The sequence below is a fragment of the Balaenoptera physalus genome (genome assembly GCF_965194825.1).
Source record: "Balaenoptera physalus genome assembly, chromosome: 11".
Lineage (NCBI taxonomy): Eukaryota > Metazoa > Chordata > Mammalia > Artiodactyla > Balaenopteridae > Balaenoptera > Balaenoptera physalus.
The window spans coordinates 5,947,391-5,968,509 of NC_138896.1; the positions used below are offsets into that span (position 1 = coordinate 5,947,391).

Genomic DNA, 21,119 nt, shown 5'->3' on the forward strand with positions numbered 1-21,119 from the left:
ATGAGTTGAACTTGAGAAAGAAAACTACTTGTTCAGTATGAAGAAGCAGCTAGATGCCTAATACCAACTGTGGACTGTCTTCTTTCACATAAGAAAAAAACAACCCAGTTTAATGTTATTTAGTTTTTCTGCTATACACCTGTACCTAATTGCAATTCACACTTACACTTTTCTTGGTTAGCTCAAAATGGACTTAATACTACATTCTTTCAACACACATCAAGCATTTACTGTTACGTGTCAGTTATTGTTTGGACAGCTGCGAAAAGACAGCCTCTGCTCCCAAGGAATTAAACATCTGGTGGAAGAGACTAGTGATCAAAAATAGCACAATGACGTCAGTGCCAGATGGGAGGCAGGGGGAGGTGGGTTGGTCAGCGTGGACTTGACTTCCAGGACACATACTGAAGAGGTCATCAAGTGAGAAAGAAAGGGCATTTCAGGTAGAGAAGTACCTGACGGAAATGACCCAGGACGCCCCGCAGCTTTTCTAAGGGGAAATGAATTGTTTTGATTTAGATGCTGAGAACATCTAACCTTATCTAACCTTTGCCTACAGGAGCCAGGATTTTCTCTTTCTGCCACCCCTGCATTTTCCAAGATCATCCTGGCACGTAGTAGGTGATAACCTACTGAAGCAATGATATGCTCTGCAATGAAGAACTGACTAGCAGATGTAAGATTCACAAGGGGGACTTCCCTGGTGGTCCAGTGGTTAGCACACGGCGCTTTCACTGCCGTGGGCCCGGGTTCAATCCCTGGTCAGGGAACTAAGATCCAGAAGCCATGGGGCGCGGCCAAAAAAAAAAGACTCACCAGGTGGAAGTGGGAAGAGGATACATTTGGCAAAGAGGTGTCCGGTACCCTCTGTCCCCTGCTTCCTCACGGCTGACCTACACTGAAGGAAAAAGAGTGAAATGGTTGGGACTGGCTAGCCCATCTCTTGCCTATCCTGTCTATCCTGCTTACCTCCCCGGTCCAGGGGAGACCAGAGAAGTGTTAGGGGAAGGAGTAATTTGCAGCAGTGGAATTTAAGGTGGAAGCCTTACAGCAGACCCAGCTGGGGCAGCGGCATGCATGAGAAGTCAGACTGGGCCTGCCTCTGTAGCACACGTACTAACTCCCAAGGGGAACTTGAGCCCTTTAGTCTCTGAACATGCAAATACAAGTCCACAGTTTCTAATAGAAAGGCTACTTTGTAAAAATTAAAAATGCTCCCAATAGCAATGAATTGTGAAATCCAATCCTGTAAAAATTATCTTGATCTATTACAATATACTCAATACTCTTGGCCTATTAAATCTCTTGACTCAGTAACGTGAAGAACAAAAGCAGGAGGAGTGGGGGGCCTCTTACAAAGAGAAACCTTTGCTGACAGCCATGGGCTGTATGTTAGGCTTTTTCACATATGGTTTGTCTCCACAAACCCTCAACATTTAGAGTTATCTTTACTTCTACATTTTATGTTTAGAGATTAAGAAAATATGGTTAACTGATTTGCTTTAGGTCATGCATTCGGCTAGTATGTGATCAAAGCAGGACTGGGCCAAAGGGATGGACACTTCCCAAGTCTCTGCTCTGTGCACTTGAGCTTTGAATTGTACTCTACTGAGACTCAGAGTCAGCACCAAAATGTTACACAGCATTAACAGTGAAGTGCTCAAAGACAATTTTTCCTATTATTTGTAAATATAAGCTCTTTAGCTCGCAATCATTATTTATTTACTCAGCCACTAAGAGTTATAAACTGTATAGGTTTGTTTTAATACAGTATGAGTCTTCGTTCTTTACACAGAATGCCAACAGCAGCCTTTCTATGTTGGTTTTTAGTTTAGAAAAATCTAGTAGTTACCAAGTCCAAAATTAGTGGGATAGTGGGAATTTCCCATTGCTTTTTAGCTACTGCATATTCCAATGAGCCCAAAAACAACAAAAGAACCATTAATTCGAGGGAATGTATTTTATTCCACTTCCCTCTAGGGCAGTGCAGTAGTTTCACCTCAATGAATACTGACTACAGGAAAGAAACAAACAAAAAATGACTTTTTCAACCACGTTTACTGGCTCACATAAATATTTGAAAACAAATCCATCTGCCTTCCCTTTTTGTCTCCTTGGCACAATTTATCCTAGTTCTTAAAAAACAAACTACTATAAATATTCAGAAGGGGAAAATTAATTTATAAGATGAAAGAGGTCAATAAATAGCCAAATATGTCAACCATCGGAATGACTATGTTTTTTTAAGATTAAGCCACTGATTTGCAACTTTTATTAAAATAAATTTCATCTCTAAAGACAAGATAATTGATACCTTGATCTCAACTCAAGTTTTGACAGCACTTGAAGTTTTACATTAAAAAACTGCAAAATTTCAACTAAAGAACAAATAAAATGTTGGGACACAAGTTTATACTTTAAAAATTCTACCAACTTCAATGAATAAAGAATGGCTGCCTATCAATTCATGTCAGTCCTCTGGTCCAGAATACACTTTCCATTTAAAATATCTTAATCACTCTTCTGTACAGCGCAGATGGCTTCTAGTGGGAATTAGTATATAGTCTGTTCTTGATGAAGACAACACTAGACAGATGTTGCCTGATGCCTGGATAATGCTGAATGTGACAAAACCAGCGAGACACGTTAAGATATTTCTCCTTTTCTTGAACTGTCAGGTCAACCTAAGTAGAGATTAAAAACACACACACAACACAGACATTACATAAGTGCAACTATTAATACCATTTGAGTAGGAGATAGAAATTGGGGGAAAAAAAACCCCACAGTTCTCAAAGCCAACATATTCAGATAGGAGTGAATCATTTCAGCCACTTGGACGAGCCCACCATTTGTTTAATGATTTCATGTTCAGTTCAAAACCAGATGTGCTTAGGGGCGAAATCTGAAGTTTTCAACATATGAAAAATTTACATTAACACAGGATCTGGAGGACTAAAGTTTGTTTTTTTACTTTATTGTAAAGGACAATAGAAGAAAGGAAGAGAATAGCTTCTGAGAGACTAAGACATGGCTCTTTCTCCAATATTTTTCGCAAACCTAAAATAAGAAAGGTTTATTGGCATCTAACATACTTAACAAGGGAATACAATGTAAACTCAAATACATATATATATATATTTGTAGATGGCTGGTGTATATTTATGTGTAGACAACTGTTTCTTTCTACTAAACTCTGGGGAAAAATTTTACTGAAGAAGACAATGACTCATTTAATGTTAGGGGATTATTGCTTAATACAAGAAGGAAGGGCTATTTCTGGGGTGTATGTCTCAGATCAACAACAGACCTTCTGAAGTCTGTTTGCAATAAAGCTGCACTCGATCTTTAGAGGATGTAGCAGTTCACAGAATTTACTGTCAAGCTACAAGGATGCCCGGAGATTTGGTTAGGGAAAGATGCAATCAAAACAGTGGGTGCCTATCATTTCACTGGGCTCAGATCCCAAAGTAGGTGACTGGAAGCCTTTTCTTTGAGCTAAATCTTGGATTAGAATCATGAAGAGGTGTCAGGTAAGGAGAAGCCAGTAGGACGGCCACGGACCAGGTAAGATTAGTGTAGTTCCTTCTCCTGTTGTTAATTCATTTGTTTAACATATTGCAAGTCTCCATAAAACTGACAAGGAATGTTCACACACACCAAAAATCTCAGTCACCCTCACGCACTTCAAACCCATTAGCAGTATGCTTGTTGGAAGGCGCTTTTAGCGATGGATGCCCTATGGCTGTTCAGAATTTAGCATATACTTGTGCCTACAGGCAAACACTCTGCTAAGTCACCAGGTGAACAACACTGAAGGACAAATCACTCTGGTATCTAATAATTATTACAGAATAGAAAATATTATTAGCAATAAAATTAAAAGGTAGACATATAGCATTTTCTCAATAAATGTTTAATTGAACTTGTATTTTCATTTCACATTTACTATAATGCAGTCTAAACAGAGAAAGTGATAGAAGTCATCCTGCCTTCCTTTTTTCCTGTTTTCCTTTATGACATTAGGATACAATTGTATCAACATCCGATCTGTTAACATCTTTGGTGTCAAATGTCTATCTCTGTTGGACCAGTTTTACTAGCAGGGGGTCTCACTGCTACTGTTATGTAAAATTTAAGTTTCTGGTCTAAATCCTACACAGCAAGCTGCTACAGCAAATTACAAAAATATTCTCATCTTGTTTAAGGGGGTGGAGGGTTGCATCCAGTCATCAGAAACGTGTGACTGTAACTGTTCACCTATAACATAGTTAGGCCATGGCAAGCAGATAAAAAATTAACACATTAGTCAAGAAAATTGGTCAAGAATGTCTTTTTTTTTAGTGTAAAAGTTACTTTTTATTAAAAGAGAATTCATGGTTTCACATGTAAAGAATTATATTTTTCCTGACTATCTTGTGTGCTGTACATAGAAGGCACTTAAACAACCATTGCGGAATAAACCGAGTATCAGTCCATATTTCAAAAGGTAAAACACATTCTGTAAAAGAGCTAACTTTTTGTTCTTTTTCTAAATCTTTACCATAGGTGAACTTCACCACTGACTTCTAAAGAAAATACAAGATTTTTAAGAAGTTCAACTACTAGTAAACATAGCTGCAACTCTAACAGGAAATGGGGGTGAGTTTTCCTTCCTTCCTTCCTCCTTCCTTCCCTCCCTTCATACATAAATACATACATACGTATTTACATACGTAAATAAAATTCAAAACCAACTTCAACACACCTCTTTACTGACAGTTAAAGCAAAAAGTAGCAAGTATTACTCCAACTTGATTTCATGTCAGCTTTTGAAATACATGATGAATCCAATCTGACTGCTTACAAATTTGACTAATTTAAGAACTCTTTCATTTTAAAAAGTCTCTACTCAGCCGTTTTGTGAGATGTTATTTTTCAGAATGAATTAAAATGCACCAAGAAAGCATTTCCAAACAATAAAGTACTGATGCTTGTTTGATCTACGTTCAAGTTGTTCACTCAGATTTTGACACAGGGAAAAAAGGGCGGTGTCTATTTACTGTTTACACTTCAGAACAGCTTGGTATCACCCGGACTAGCACGTGCTGCCACCAGGCCTATCACTGAAGATTATAACAACAGCAACAAACTACAACACCTGGCAAAATCGATATTCTCCAACTTAAAAATTTCACTGTTTCGATCTCTAGTGTAAGGATTACAACAGACCCACAGCACAAAATAACTGTTATTCCAGGAACTTCTAAAGTTTCTTCTAACATTTCCTAATTTATTCCAATAATTTTTAACTAGATGATCTATTTTAGAGAATGTAAACTTGTTCATATTCCCTCAGAACATTTTGCTAGAAATGCAGCACTTTTTCAGAAGGATCAGGTTATGCTTAACCTTCTGGTTTAAACTGTGGAGCTTGCCCCTTGAGTCTGAGAAAATTATGACTGACCTCGCTTTGTTACCGCCACTACTTTTTTGGTAGACATTCTATTTCTGAACGTACTGTAAACAGAGAAACAAACAAACAAAAAGATTTTACCCTCACCAAACTTACATTTTTTTTTTAGAACTTTTGGGATGGGATCCCCATCAAATATTTTACTTAAATCTGGTTTTCCATCATTCCTTTCTAATTGACTATTTTTTTCTTCTTCTTTTTTTTACAACAGGAAACACAATGCGCTTGTTCTAGTTACCATTTCCTGCTTCTTACTGGTCAGAATGCCAGTGAGTCTACAGCGATGCTTGGCTCTTCTACCTAATCATTCCTTCTTATTTATATTGGCACTCTACAACTAGTTTGAACTTTAAAGCCAAAGAGATAACATTCTTAGTCACTAATTTTCCATGAAGACATGTGAGAAACTCTTTGAGTGACCCATTCCAGATCAGGGTGAAATGTTGGTTTGCTACCTTTCCAACTGGCACCATGCTGCCTCTGGGACATTCTTTACGGCCGGCGTTCTGGGACTGTCTGCAGCTCTTTTTACTTTTCCTTTCTTTCTAAAAGAATGACACCTCCACTGGTGCTCCGAACTTGGAAACAAATGTATCTCATTGATAACAATCTTATAGTCAAGCAGCACATAACTTTACAAAGGATTTTAATAATCTTGAGTAACAGCCTGTTCATAGGGACTGCTATCTACTGAAGAAATCACTTTAAGAAAGCAATGAGTCACTGGGGTGATAATAAACGGCCACAATAACTGGCAGTTTAACAAAGGAAGAACAATGTAATATTCCTCAGAGGGAATTAAGATGGACCAGATCTCAGAGTAACGCAGCCACCGCTAAAATCGGGCTCACACTGAAACAAAATACAGCAGGACTATTTGATGCCTTGAAGGTTCCCTGACTGCTGTTTTGTATACTGCGCTGATTGCGCTGACTTACATATTAAGTATTTAATAACGTGAACAAGTAAATGAAGGAACGTATGAGGGCAAAAATAAATGCGCTGCCATGGCAAACAAAGCGCCAGAACTGTCTGATGAACACAAGCAGGAAGCCGATCTGAACCTCCCATCTACTCTGCCTGAACTTAACACCTAGTAATCACTTTTTTTCTCACCTGGGTATATTTACACTTCACTCAACAGGAATGTCATTTAACACCACAGGGCAACGCTGTCACAGCACAGGTTTCATCTGTGAGGCCCGCTCCTTGAGAAGGTGTTTACTTCTCTGATATAATCTGCCTGCAGGTGGACCAGGGTGGGAGAGCTGCTTTGGTTATGGACTCATTTTATGAACCCAAAGGGACGGTGAACAGTGATTTACGTATCATTTCACTCAATTTTGTTGTGAAAACAATAAGCATGAGATAATCATAATACTGTAATCACTAAATATAAAAAGGATATACATGTCAAAATAGGGAATATAAATAGGCAGGGATCATTGAATATTGTTAACAGAAGGCTAGTTTTTTTTTAAGTTTTATTTTATTCACTTTTTTTGGCTGAGCTGCATGGCTTATGGGATCTTAGTTCCCTGACCAGGGATTGAACCCGGGCCAGGGCAGTGAAAGCCTGGAATCCTAACCACTAGGCCACCAGGGAACTCCCTGGAAGTCTAGTTTTCACACGTGGCATTGAATGAAACTCTTCTAACCTGCTTGAAAACCATACGCCCTTGTGGGCACCTAGACTCACAGTGAAACAGCTTGGCAGCCAGCGCTACAAGTGCTGTGCATTAGGACCCTGTCCACTCTGCTGGCAAAGAAATTCCACACAAGCTCCCTCCTTCTCAGGGTATTTCCTTTCCCTATCGCATGACCTGTATAAGCCAGAGAGGGAAGAAGGTAAATATACACGTTGGTTTGCAAGAGTTACACTTCCTTGTCATCTTTTATTTTTTTAATTAGAGGGGAGAAATGCTCATCTTCTTAATGACAGCTTGTGTGTGATTTCTCCTATATAGCTCAGCGGGGAGATAGGACTGAAGGCACGGATTTGGACTGACCAAGAGTTGGGGATTTGAGTTACACAAAGGGGATCTAGGCTGGATGGGGAAGAAAGTGTACAGGTTTGGAAAGAGGGAAGGAATTGAGTTACTTCGGATAATGATGGAACTAGGGAGTAAGATTAAGAGCTAGGGTAAGAGATGGCACAGAAGGTGTGGTACTGAAATCGAGGCGTAGAGCTGGAGCAGAAAGGGGACGGTGGGGTCCAGGTGAGGATGACAAGCGAGTACAAAGGGTGGCAAGAGAAGGAGCCCCAAAGAAAAACAGGAACAAGAACAGGAATCAAGCAGGTCAAGGAACAGGAAGCTCCTATGTGTGATGGATCCATGGAAGGAATATTTGCATAAGGTACCTTGTATAAAAATAATTCCTTTCACTTTCATGTGATAAGTTGAAAATTCAGATTTGATTTAAATTCAAGACAAAACAAATCATTCTGAACATCACAGACAAAAACACCAATAACTATTCAAATACTCACAATAAAGCGATGAAGTCCATAGTATAAGAGGATATCTGCTAATGTGAAGTTATATCCTGTAAGGTAGACTTTATCTTCAAGATATGAATTAAGATCCTAGGGGAAAAAAAATAAAAAATATTAATTTAAAAAACAGTAATAATAAAGTTAACTATACATTTGACTTGAAACATTTAGAAGGCTATTAGAAAATACAATACTGACATTTAATTTAATAAATTTAATCTTTGACAATAATAGATTCGAATTCATTCAAAATCATAAATCACATAACAATCAACTCATTTTTTAAAATAAGGTAAATATTATTAGCCTTATTTTAAAGAAATAAGAAAACATTAGAAAATGATATTCACAGTGCCATCTCTGATCATTTCAAAGACTCCAATTTTTTTTGGGGGGGGTGCATTTTGTAAATCATGCTCATGTTGGATTTATTTTTTCCATTAAAATATAAAAAGCTCCTCAACAATTCCTATTTTTTTAAAAAATTTAATTATTTTATTTTTTTATTTTTGGCTGCGTTGGGTCTTCATTGCTTCGTGTGGGCTTCCTCTAGTTGTGGTGCGTGGCCTTCTCATTGCGGTGGCTTCTTTTGTTGCGGAGCACGGGCTCTAGGCGCACCGGCTTCACTAGCTGTGGCACACGGGCTCAATAGTTGTGGCTCATGGGCTCTAGAGCGCGGGATCAGTAGTTGTGGTGCACGGGCTTAGTTGCTCTGCGGCATGTGGGATCTTCCCGGACCAGGGCTCGAACCCATGTCCCCTGCGTTGGCAGGCGGATTCTTAACCACTGCGCCACCAGGGAAGCCCAACAATTCCTATGTTTTAAGAGAATTATAATTGATTATAATTATAATAACTATAATATTATAATTATTAATCACAACAATTATAATCAATAATATTAATATCAATTAATTACATATTAATTAATATATCAATATCATTATAATATTGATATATTAATTATATATTAATATTAATTATATTGATGTCATTAATAATTACTATTATAATTATTATTGTTGCATTTTAATATGCATATATTTTTAACTTTTTAATTGAGGTAAATACATGTAACAAGTAAAATTAATCAAATTTTAATTTACCACCGTAACCATTTTTAGATGCATAATGCAGTAAGTGTTAAGGGTATTCACACTGTGGTGCAATCAATTTTCAGAATTTTTTCATCTCAGAAAACTAAAGCTCTGTACTTATTAAACTACTCCCCCTTTCCTTCATCCCCCAGGCCCTGGCAATCACCATTCTGCTTTCTGTTTCTATGAATTTGACTATTTTATATGTTGTATATAAGTAGAATCATATACTATTTGTCTTTTTGCGACTGGCTTATTTCACTGAGCATGATATCCTCAAGGTTCATCCATGTTGTAAAATGTGTCAGAATTTCCTTAAGGCTGAAATAACATTCCACTGTATGTACAGACCACATTTTATTCATCCATTCATCTGTCAGCAGACACTTGGGTTGATTCCACCTAATTGCTACTGTGAATAACACTGGCATGAACATGGGTGTACAAATATCTCTTTGAGACCTAGTGTGAATTCTTTTGGTATATTTCGTAAGTGGAATTATTGGATCATACAGTAAATATGATAATTTTATTTTAACTCTTGATGAATTGCCATACTGTTTTTCATAGCAGCTGCACCATTTTACATTCCCACCAACAGTGTACAAGTTTTCCAATTTCTGCACATCTTCACCAATACTTGCTATTTTGGTTTTTATTTTTGGTAGTAGTCAACCTAATGGATATGAGGTGGTATCTCATTGTGGTTTTGATTTACATTTCCCTAATGATTAGTGATGTTGAGCATCTTTTCATATGCTTATTAGCTTCCTATATCTTCTCTGGAGAAATGTCTACCTGAGTCCTTTGTTCATTTTTAACTGGGTTCTTAGTTTTTTGTTGTTGTTGAGTTGTAGTTCTTCATATATACTGGATATTACCAGATATTTGATTTGCAAATATTTTTCTCCCATTCCATGGGTTGCCTTTTCACTCTGTTGATTGTGTCTATTGACGCAAAGAAGCCTCACGTTTTGATGAAGGCCAATTTATCTATTTTTACTTTTGATGCCTGGGTTTTTGGTGTTATACACAAGAAATCGGTGCCAAATCAAATGACATGAAGCCTACCCCCTAGGTTTTCTTCTAAGAGTTCTACAGTGTTTGGTCTTATGTTTAGGACTTGGATCCATTTTGAGTTAATTTTTAAATATTGTGTAAGGTAAGAGTCCAGTTTCATTCTTTTGCAGTTGGATATCTAGTTTTTCTAACACCTTAAAGACTCCAGGGCTTCCCTGGTGGCGCAGTGGTGGAGAATCTGCCTGCTAATGCAGGGGACGCGGGTTCGAGTCCCGGTCTGGGAGGATCCCACATGCCGCGGAGCAACTAGTCCCGTGAACCACAACTACTGAGCCTGCGCGTCTGGAGCCTGTGCTCCGCAACAAGAGAGGCCACGATAGTGAAGAGGCCCGCGCACCGCGATGAAGAGTGGTCCCCGCTTGCCGCAACTGAAGAAAGCCCTCGCACAGAAACGAAGACCAACACAGCCAAAAATAAATATAAATAATAAATAAATAAATAAGACCCGGCACAACCAAATAAATAAATAAATATTAAAAAAAAAAAAAAAAAAAAAAAAGACTCCAATTTTAAACACCATTTAAAGCTACAGAAAGTTCTCTGTCATTTGTTCCTCAGACAATGACCATCAATTTTTAAAAGGTTAAGCACTGAGCTCCCTAAACAGCTGAGAGGCACTTTTGAAGGAAAAAAAATTTTAAGTACATGCTAAAAAATTAAATAAAAAATTTAAAGGATCCTAATCTAAATCAGAAGTATTGTCTGATAGACCAGCATAAATAAAATCAATTAGTTTCCTGAGAAAAGAAAAAATCTAGACAAGAGAAAATATATTATATACATATTTTTGGTTTGAAATTAACATGTAGTTTAACAGCACAGGAATTTACATTAAATTACATTCACATGAAAGGAGACAAAAGATTCATCTCACCTTCAGAGAAAGATTTATAAATATCAGATATTCTCGCAGGCTCCTCTAAAGACTAGTTATAAAACACTGACCCAGAGGTCAATAGCATTCATTCTAGAAAAATTTCTTAAGCTGTAGAGACAGGAGTCTGTTTTGATTCTCAAATCATATGCCAAATGCTTGGCACATAGTGGTTCAGTAATCAGTAAATGTTTGCTGAATTGAATCTGATCTCTTTGAGTTTGCCCATGCCTTCACTTAAAGACAGTAATTTTCAAAAAGGTATATGAATATGGGACTGTTAGGGGTGGTACAGATGATGACATAAAGGAACATGGACATAAACAGGGAAGCAAATACATAAGAATCAAAATAAAATTGGGTAGAGAGGGTAAAATACACTGGTATATTACAGGCTACCACTTAAATTCTATAGTAATCCGCTTAATGGAGATGGTTTTTCTTCAAATGTTTTCAAATGAAACAAGTTTGATAAAGCATAAGAATAAAATAAATATATCTACAATTACTGTTAAGAAGCATTTTTAAAAAGGTCTGAAACAATAATTCAACACTGCTTTGTATAGTATATATATTCTTAAAATAGAATCCATATCTATATTTTAGCTATAAAGACTCTTTTAAGGTTATACTCTTTAGTTATAAAGACTTTGAAATGGAGTTTCAAAAACTATGACTAGGTAATATCTTTCTGATTAGTGATATAAATCAAAATTTTCAGAAATTAAATTCTGATTTTTCAGAAATTCAGAAATTTTTCAGAAATTGAATTCTGAAATTCAAAACAATTTCACACATTCAAAATATTCAGGGAACAGAACTAATGTCTGATGTTCATTACATTTTTTTTTAAACAAGTCTTTCTGATGCCATTGCCAAACTTTAAAAAATATTTCCCTCTATAGAGTTCCACCTGATTTTTCTTCTTCCTCTTAACTACCTATTATTAAACCTTCTAATAATATTGAAAAAGCAGTATAATAAACAACTATATATCCTCCATCTAGATCCAAATGTTAGTGTATCATAATGCCTGCTTTCTGAAATTACACATTACCTTAATTATGAGCCACTGTGGTTTTAACTCTGAAATGGAACTTTAGCAAGTAAATGAAATCCTTTCACAATATCCTTAGTAGCAACATTTTAAAAAAATGAGTAATAAAAACAGAAATAGCCCAGTATAGAAACAGGCAAAGAATACGTATAAGCAAATTTTTAAAAATAATGAAGATGCTCATAAGCATTATGAAAAAAATGCCACGGCATTAACAATGTCAAGGAAAAAAGTGCGAAGTAAACAAAGAGATCACTTTTTGGTTTGTTCTGGTTATGAAATCGGGGTGGTAAAGGAGGAAAAGGGGTAACATCCAGGGCAGCAAGGGTTTTGTGGAAGAAGCCACTGTCAATACACTTTTCTGGAAGGCAGAGGAGCAACATAGCCTTAAAGACATATACAGCTTTGGCCCAACCATTTCCCTTGTAGGGATTTGCCTAAGGAAACCAATGGGAACGTGTGAAAATATTCAGCAACAATCCAGCACTACATGAGGACAGACTAAATCTTGGCACAGCTACATGACGGAGTACTAACAGGTTATCAGAGACCGTATAAGCGAGTATTTACGGACTTGAAAAGATGCTCCCAACGTACTGTCAGTGAACAAAAAAAGCCAAGTTACAGTGTCCAAGAGCGGCCGGTTTTAAAATACAACACATATGTATGAGAAAAGAAAAAGCACGTGAAGAACACAAAAGCGAGTCAATAATTCAATATCTGAGGACCGAATATAAGTGTTATTAACAGTTCTCGCTTGATGGTGGGACTACAAATGTTTGAAATTTCTCTTATTTGCTTACTTATATTTCTTAAAGTTCTACAACGGATACTGCCTTTTAAATAAAAACGCTATCACGAAATAGCAAAAAGCAAAGTAAAACAGTAAACAACCCTTTCTCATCTGGCCCCAAATCACACATACATCTGCCTCCCCCACTGGTCTGAGTTCTGTAAGGGCAGGGGCTGTGCCTAGTGGGTCACTGTATCATCAGCCCCTAGGACCGTATCCTACTCATCACTGTAGGGACAGATGAGCAAACAGTGGCAGAGCAAGGGCGACAACCCAATTCATCCAGTGCCTTGTACATTTCAAAGATGGTCATATTGCCAGCTGGATTCTCCCAGTTGAGACTTCAGATAATAATACTGACATATCCCAGACACAATGCTTTATACTTCCATACTCCTAATACCAAACCTCTGAATACAACTTTTGAACTTATACACCCAATTTCAATGAAATATTTCAGAATTAAATACTTCACTACTAATGCTTTCTTTTGGAAAACTGTAAGAGAGAGTTATATTTACTTTTTATTTGCCTGAAAGCTCCCATTCACTTAGAGGGAAGACATGCTTGCTTCCCTTTGGGAACGCTGCCACTCGTGGGTATTAAAAAAGAGTTGTTGATCAGGGCAGACCTATAAAGGAAAGAGACCTGAAATTTATTTTCTACCAGTTCTATTGATGGTATCTGTCAGGAATACAGTTTAAACCATTTCTCCCAGAATGATAAATGAAAAACTTTCAGTACCATAAGATCTTCTTGTACAACTTATATTACCAATTTATATTATAATTGGAATAAAATTAGGAAACAGAAGGGATTCTTACAATGACATGTGGCTGTCTGGGTGATCTCTAAGGTTCCTTCAAATTTTAAGCTTAAAAAAAAACAAAACCAAAAAAACCCCAAAACAACACTTTATTTTTATATAATTAACAAAAATAATTTTATTTATAAAGATTTTTTATTCTTAGTGATTCTGGAGCCATATTTGGTTTATATTTTATATCAATAGATTCTTTAATTCTAACTTGACCTCTTTAGAAAGAAAATACAAATCCCAAAACAATCTGTCTCAAAGGCGGGAAATGTGGGCTTTCTCAGATCAAGTGGACAGTTTTTTACAAACTACAACCCCCAAAACTTTGATTCCCCCTTGGCTTTAAGAAGGTACTTTACTGCTTAGGGAATCAGGACTGCTGAGTGGGGGAAATGAATATCAAGCCATAACATTAAAAAAATCATACAAAGCTATTATTATTGACTATGATTAGTGCTGCAAAGGAAAAGCACAGGGTGCTGTGTTAGGAAAGAAAAGCATTTAGAACAAGGAAGTGCATCTGTTTGAGAGACAGTGACCAAGGACGAGCTGAGGAAGGGGTATCTGAGCTGAGGTCTGAGCTGAGGGGCTGGCAGAGTCTGTTCCAGGCAAAGGTAATAACAGCTACAAACTAACATGAGGCAGAAGGAAACAAGTAAAGAAAACCAACAACTTCAGTTACTGAATCTCAGGGAAGAGACATCCCTGTTATTAAGAGTTCACACATTTCAGCCTATAAAGAGACGTGGCGATACCTTCAGAACAGTTTGGATGTCGTCTTTATTGGAGTGTCCATCTACTTGAGTTACCCTGTATTCTAACCACTGTTGAACCACTGCTTTTTCCTCCGCAGTGCTCCCCAGCAAATATTCCTTGTTGGCCTGCTGGACTAAGTGAGCTGCTATGGTAGTCAATCCCGTTAGACTTGGACCATTGTTCGTCTGAAGAACTGGAATCTTAAAAAGAAAAAAAGTTCTTCAGATACATTTTAAAAACAAATACCATCACGACTGTAAGTTCTAAGTAATCGCTAAATCCCAAACTGTTTTTTCAAATACCCTTAAGATATTAAATTACCTACAAATGAGTCAGGAAAATAAGAGTTACATAATTTACATTTGATAATAGATGCCTGATGCTATGAAACTGGTAATAACATTGCAAAAATTAGTAATGATGCTTCTGTATAATTTATAACTACATATGTACAAAAAGAGAAAATGGAAATCCTAATAATACCACATTAATTTTGATCAAGATTACCCATACCTTATTTAGCAAGGTGAATGAACATGCTTAAATAAACCCAACTTCTGTAACAACAAAAGTAAGAAACAGTTATAGTGAACACTGAATTCGTGTTGATACAGCTAGAACCACCAAATGAGTTCTATCCTGGTTTAAGTGATATGTAATCTAATATGAATAGTTATCTCATTAACTAGGTGTGGACTAGTGATGGTGATTTCCTTGCCATGGATTGCATATTCATCAATTCTGGAGTCATTTAGAGTGAGGTCACTGATTATAAAAGTCTCATATAAAGTATGGGTTTCAGGTAATCACCTGAAAAACAATCCTACTTTTTAAGTTTCCCCTACTGTAACAGCAATCCGAAGGCTCAGATTATAAGAAATTGCTAATGAATTTAAATGTTCTTGATGCGCAACTAAGCGAAGCATTTTGAGAAATTTAAAAGAAAATGGAAAGTATCACCAATGGGGAGACTGACCAATTATAAACAACAAGTATACAATCTAAATGGCCTCAGGAAACCAAAAGAGAATATTTCCCCTGGAAGACGGCTGCTCTTTTCAGCCATCTGTTCAGTTCAAATAGTATACTGAACTCGGATAGCGATTTTCACTGTTCAGGACCCTTTCACACTTACATCTAGGTCAATGTGACCATGTGAAGTATACGGGGAGGTTAACATTTTATGGATACAGATTCAAAGGTTACCTCCTAAACGTTAAAGGAAGCAACCAGAGGTAGTCTCAGCTTTCCACTTCCTCACCAGCTACTTTCCATTCATTACTTAGCTCCTTGAACTCTGACTTTCGCCTTCACCCTCAAATGAAACCATTACTTCTAAGATCACCAATAACCTCCTTTAAAAAAACGCATTAAAAGAAAACAATAGCAACTCACTGGGGATGCTGCCAATGTTCCATTCCTTGACTGTGTTTGTGTGCATTTTATGGCAGGTAACTCACTGAGATGCGCGTGCTTGTAGGAAGGGGAAGGGGAAGGGAGGGAGGGAGGGAGGGAAGAAGGGAGGAAAGGAAGGAAGGAAGGAAAGGAGGGAGGGAGGGAGGGGGAAGGAGGAAGGGAGGAAGGTGGGAGGGAGGGAGAAAGGTGGGAGGGAGGGAGGGAGGAAAGAAAGGAAGGAAGGAAGGAAGGGAGGGAGGGAGGAAGGAAGGAAGGAGGGAGGGAGGGAAGGAGGGAGGAAGGAAGGGGGAGAGAGAGAGGGTGGGGGGAGGAGGGGAGGGAGGGAAGGAGGGAGGAAAGAAAGACAGGAAGGAAGGGAGGGAGGGAGGGAGGGAGAAAAAAAGAGAGGGAGAGGGAGAAACGGAGACAAGAGAGAAAGAAAGAGGAAAGAAAAGGACTCACAACTGCTGACTGTGGGGGTAAAATGACAATTCTAGAAAATTATTTGGAAAAATAAATTATCCACAATCCCATCACAGGAACTCAAAAAATTCCCGGTTACTTTCTCATCTAATCATTATATCTTCTAAGACAGGTAAGTAATTTCCTCCTTAGTTTACAGATAAAGAACCAAGGTCACCAGGTTTGTAACGGCAGAGTCAGGGTTCCAATAAAGTACATTTGGCTGGAAAGTTCATTCTCTTTCCTTTACGCAGCCTAAATAGACAAACCTCATGCAGCTGCAATCACGGGACACATACCACTTCACATTCATCTTAAGGTTCCATGGTCTTCAAAGTGATCACTTTCAATGGCTACATAAATATATTCCAATGTGCTGATGTAAGTAATTTAATAACCATTCTCCTAGAGCTGGATTCCTGGATTGTTTTCAAATTTTTATTATCGATAATATTGCAGCGAATGCCTTATTGCTGTCAGCTGTCTTCCCCCCAAAATGAATAAATCTTACCATATATCCTCATCCCTTTCCCCAAACACATCAACGAAAACCTTCAATAGCTGTCCTCTGCTTAAAAAAAAAAAAAAGCAAAAGAAAAAGAAAGGTTTAATTAAAATAAAATAAGAAACCACACTGTGAACTCCACAGCCCTCACAATTGGGCCTCGAACTACAACTCTGGGTTTACTTTGCATTGCATCATCCATCGTATTGCTCTACTTGTTACCCCCAATTACCCAATCTTTCGTAATTTACTGGTCTTACACACTTTAAACACCAGCTTTTCATGTAGTTTACAAACTCATTTTTAGAGTCAGAATTAACTTTCTCTTCCACATTCCTCAACAACGCTTTCCTCCATTTAGCAGCTCTTCTGTTCTGATTAACATGAACTGTCAATGACTATTTCTCATACTGGATCATAAGCTCCCTGAAGGCAAGACTCATGTTTGGTAACGTTCCCTAAAAAACAGAAACCAAACCAGGGAGTAGGGGCAGAAGGGGAGGAATCGGCAGGAGTACAGAGGCAAAAGCACAAGCTGGCCATTCGACTCCAATGCCTACTCTGCACCAATCAGTGGGCTGGTCTCAGGCAAGTCATGTTATCCTTTCCAGACTTCGATCTAACTTACGTGTAAAAACTACAATACGACTGCTCTGGAGACAAGATTTTAACATGGACCAGATGAAAAACAGAAAAAGTCACAACAAAAACCAAGTATCATCTAGAAAAAAATCTCAAAGGGGCAAAAAACGTATATAATCCAAAGTTGTCTTCCTACATTTTCCTCTGATACATTGATTCCTCCACCGCAACCACCCACCTAATAAAACACAAACGTCCTTCAAAGCCCTCAGAAATCTGAGTCCTTACGCCCCACCAGGCAATCTCCAACCGCGGAACTTCCCCCCTCGATCTCTGCACGCTGCACATTGAACTTGACCTCACAAGGCCTCAGAAAAACCGAATCTCCCAGATTGCGCCAGGACCCACTACGTGATCTCTCACACGTCTACGCTGCAATGCAGCACTTTTCAGTACTGTAACTAACACAGCTGCAACGTTTGTCCACCCAGCTAAAAATCAAGCTTCCTGAGGGGAGGGGCATGTCCGCCTCTACCACCTCCGTATCCCCCGGCCTAGCACGGTGTACTCGGCCCCCCGTTTGCTCTCCGCAGTCGCTGCGTAATTCTGAATGAAAGGTACTGTTACAGCAAATGCTGTCACTGAACGCACACGCGGGGCCTCCAGCTCGGTCTACCCGAGGGCTCTCTGAGGACCGTCTTGCTTTCCCAGAATGGGATGATGATGACAATTTCGCAGGAGGAAAAGTTCAGGCCAAGCCTGAGAGGAGCAGGTGCCCCCTCCTCCCTCCGGGAGCCAGGGCCGCAGGAGGAGACCCGGCGGCGCAGACACGTTGTGGGGAGGAGAGGCGCGGTACCCTCGATCCGCCGCCTCCGCCCGCCGGCCCGGTCCCACCCCGGCTCAGCAGGCCGCGCTCCCGTCCACCTCTCCCCCTCCGCGCTGCCTCAGCTTCTCACCTGGCGCTCGCCCTGAGCGCTGTACTTGTTCCCTTTACTCAGCCCCAGACACTTCTCCAACAGCGTCAACTCAGCGGCGGCCGCCATCTTCCGGCCGAGCTCTCGGCAGGGGAGGGACTGGGTCAGCAAGGGTCTCCTGCATTGGCTGAGAGGGACGTCCTACTCTCACAAACGTCACCGGCTACTGGCTGAACGGAGGGGGGCGCGGAAGGTGCGCCTGTGCGCAGAGGCGGGGCTAAGTGAGGGGCGGGGCCGAAGGCGGGTCGGAGTGTTGGGGTGGTGTGACAGGTGGAGAAGGAGCTAGCAAACCTCAGCGCTCCAGCTCAGGGGTAGCAGTAGAATTCTGAATTTAAAGATTATCAAAGAATACTGGGTATGTTAGATAGTGTCAAGTAATTTGTATAGCCCATTCAGCCGTTACTAGTTTTAATGATCTTTATTTGCAATACCAAAAGATATAATAGCGATATAATTTATGTATATATATTTATGTTTTATGTATATTTATGTTTAATTTATGTGTGATAGTGATACAATTTATGTAGCTTTTGGTATATAAATAAACAATGCACAAAACGCTTTCTCCCTAAGATATTCTAACATCTTTAAAGTAGAAAATGGGTAGTATATGTTGAACTTAGAATATTTCCAAAAGATTTATGAAAAATAATTTCCACATTGAAGAATGAAAAAACAACGTGTGTATTAGTCTGAGAGAAATGGGAAGGAAACACAAGGTAGTTCATCGCTAAGTCAGAGATATAGTTTAGTGGGGAATGCTGTCACTGTGTGACACCTTCCCTACCCTAAAATGCTTAAAGAGTTGATTATGGCAGCAGACATAAATGTAAAGAAAAGAAAATTTGACCAAATCGACATAAACAAAAGACAAAGTATATTCCAGTATAAGTGGATTATTGTGCATTAATTATCTGTTTATTTTCCTTATACAGAGAGTTGGATAACTATTTCACTCCTTCCAAAAAGGCCAGTCCTCTGAGAGAATTCACTCATCTATTTTCAGTGTTTAGGTACACGTTTTGCTTGCAATAAAATATTTAAAAACATCTGTACAGTTATCTAATTCCAGTGGGCATTATATTTAAGATAAGCCTTGACCTAAATCACCTAACCTGAGATTTGATTTGAATTCCAGTATAAAGTATCAGAAAGGACATGCACCCAGTGGTAAAAGTGATAACTCTGGGAGAGTAAGATTGGATATATGGGTGGAATATCACTTTTTAATTTATGCACTTCGATTTGAAATATTATAGATTTTGTAAGTTAAAAGAAAGTTGTTTGTTTTAAAGTAGTTATAAGTTTCTTTCTTCCCTTCAAGTCCTGAAGGTTTTTACATTGTTATTTATTTTTTGAATGGGTGATAACTTCACTTGGTTTGAAATTCAAGGGTACAAAACGGTATACAATGAAAAGTCTCTCTCCATCCCTCACCCACAGCCTGGGGATGGTTGCTTTAGACAGGGCATCAGTGAAGACCTCTGAGGAGGGGACAACTAAGCAGGAACCTAACAGAGAACTCGCCAGCCATGCAAAAACCCCAGGGAAGAGTGTCCCAAGGCAGAAGGAACAGCCAGTGTGAAAGCCTAGAGGCAGGAATGACCTCGGCATTTTCAAGATGAGGCTTGAAATTATGACCATCAGACTCTCCACGATCCCATTCTGTGTCCTACTGGTAACCCCTGCAGTGAGTTTGGAGTGGATTTTCAAGACCTTTTATTGGGCATGTACACACATATATATGGTACCTTAGGTGTCTCCTTGATTTTTTTCATACCCTATGTATCGTTTGGCAATTTGTTTCCTTTTACTTAATAATGTGTTGGAGACTTCTTTCATGCCACTTACACACCTCATTCTTTTTAGCTGCTACTCAGCACTTCAGACAAGAGGTGTGCAATGGTTTCACCATCCGTCATCCCCTTGTTGGATATTTAGGTTGTTTCCAATTTCTTGCCCTTATGTCACTGCTGCCGTAAAGATCCTTGATCAGGCTCCTGTGTACATGTGCAAGAGTTTCTCTAGTGCAGGGGTCTTGCTACCGTAGATCAGGGTTCAAGGTCTCCCAGAGTGGGGTGGAGAAGGGGAGAGGATTGCTCCATTCTTTAGAGAAGAATTAATGTCAGAGCATTGTCTGTCGAGACAGTTGGTGTGCGGGGAGCAGGCCCTGAAGGTTTTTAACCTTGAATTTCCTTTTCTTCCCTGGTATTCCTCCTTTTGCTGTGGATGTGCATGACTGGGGAATAAAATTGGTTGACCGCTGCAGTGCTTCTGAGCTGAAAAGGAAAGCAGGTGGTGCCACATAAAAAGGGGCAAATTTAAACCAGATTTCAGGAGTCAGACATTCTGGTTTCTGATTAGCATGAACTGGTTGTGTCATTCTGGGAAGGCAGTTAACCCCCTTGGGACTCAGTTTCCCCAAGTATAAAACAATGGGCTTGGATTAGATATCCTCTCTGGTTCCTTTTGGTGTTGACATCCAACTTTTTCAGTACTTCGAGACTTTTGCCTAAAAGTGAATATGTATTTTTGTACCACTAATGTAATTTTGTCATTGTAAATTTGTAATGTAACTGTGCTACTAATGCAGTTTTGTACTGTTGGCTGGAAGGGCCTTTTATTGTGGCCAACTGTGGTGTATAAGTAAAATGCTTGCTTGTTTGAACAGACTTTGGGGGTGGCCATAGAGAGGGGAGTCTAGATGTTCCTGTCATACTCTCTAGTCTTAATACCAACAGAAGAGAAAGAGGACCAGAAGTACATGTAGACAGGG

General features: G+C 38.9%; 1 protein-coding gene across 3 annotated transcripts; it reads right to left on the minus strand.

Moving 5' to 3' along the window:
• Positions 1 to 1,945: 1,945 nt before the first annotated feature.
• Positions 1,946 to 18,506, minus strand: EEF1E1 (eukaryotic translation elongation factor 1 epsilon 1). Of its 3 annotated transcripts, XM_082413405.1 has the most exons (6): positions 18,326 to 18,431; positions 16,794 to 16,850; positions 15,821 to 16,291; positions 14,425 to 14,625; positions 7,947 to 8,042; positions 1,946 to 2,684 (listed from the first exon to the last, which is right to left on the minus strand). In XM_082413405.1, the coding sequence occupies exons 2-6, from the start codon at positions 16,794 to 16,796 to the stop codon at positions 2,544 to 2,546; spliced, it is 912 nt and encodes a 303-aa protein (XP_082269531.1). In that variant the 5' UTR covers positions 16,797 to 16,850; positions 18,326 to 18,431; the 3' UTR covers positions 1,946 to 2,543. The 3 variants fall into 3 exon arrangements, with proteins under 3 accessions (XP_082269531.1, XP_082269533.1, XP_082269532.1); XM_082413407.1 differs by lacking the exon at positions 15,821 to 16,291; XM_082413406.1 differs by lacking the exons at positions 15,821 to 16,291; positions 16,794 to 16,850 and having other exon boundaries at positions 18,326 to 18,506.
• Between the last annotated feature and the right edge of the window lie 2,613 nt (positions 18,507 to 21,119).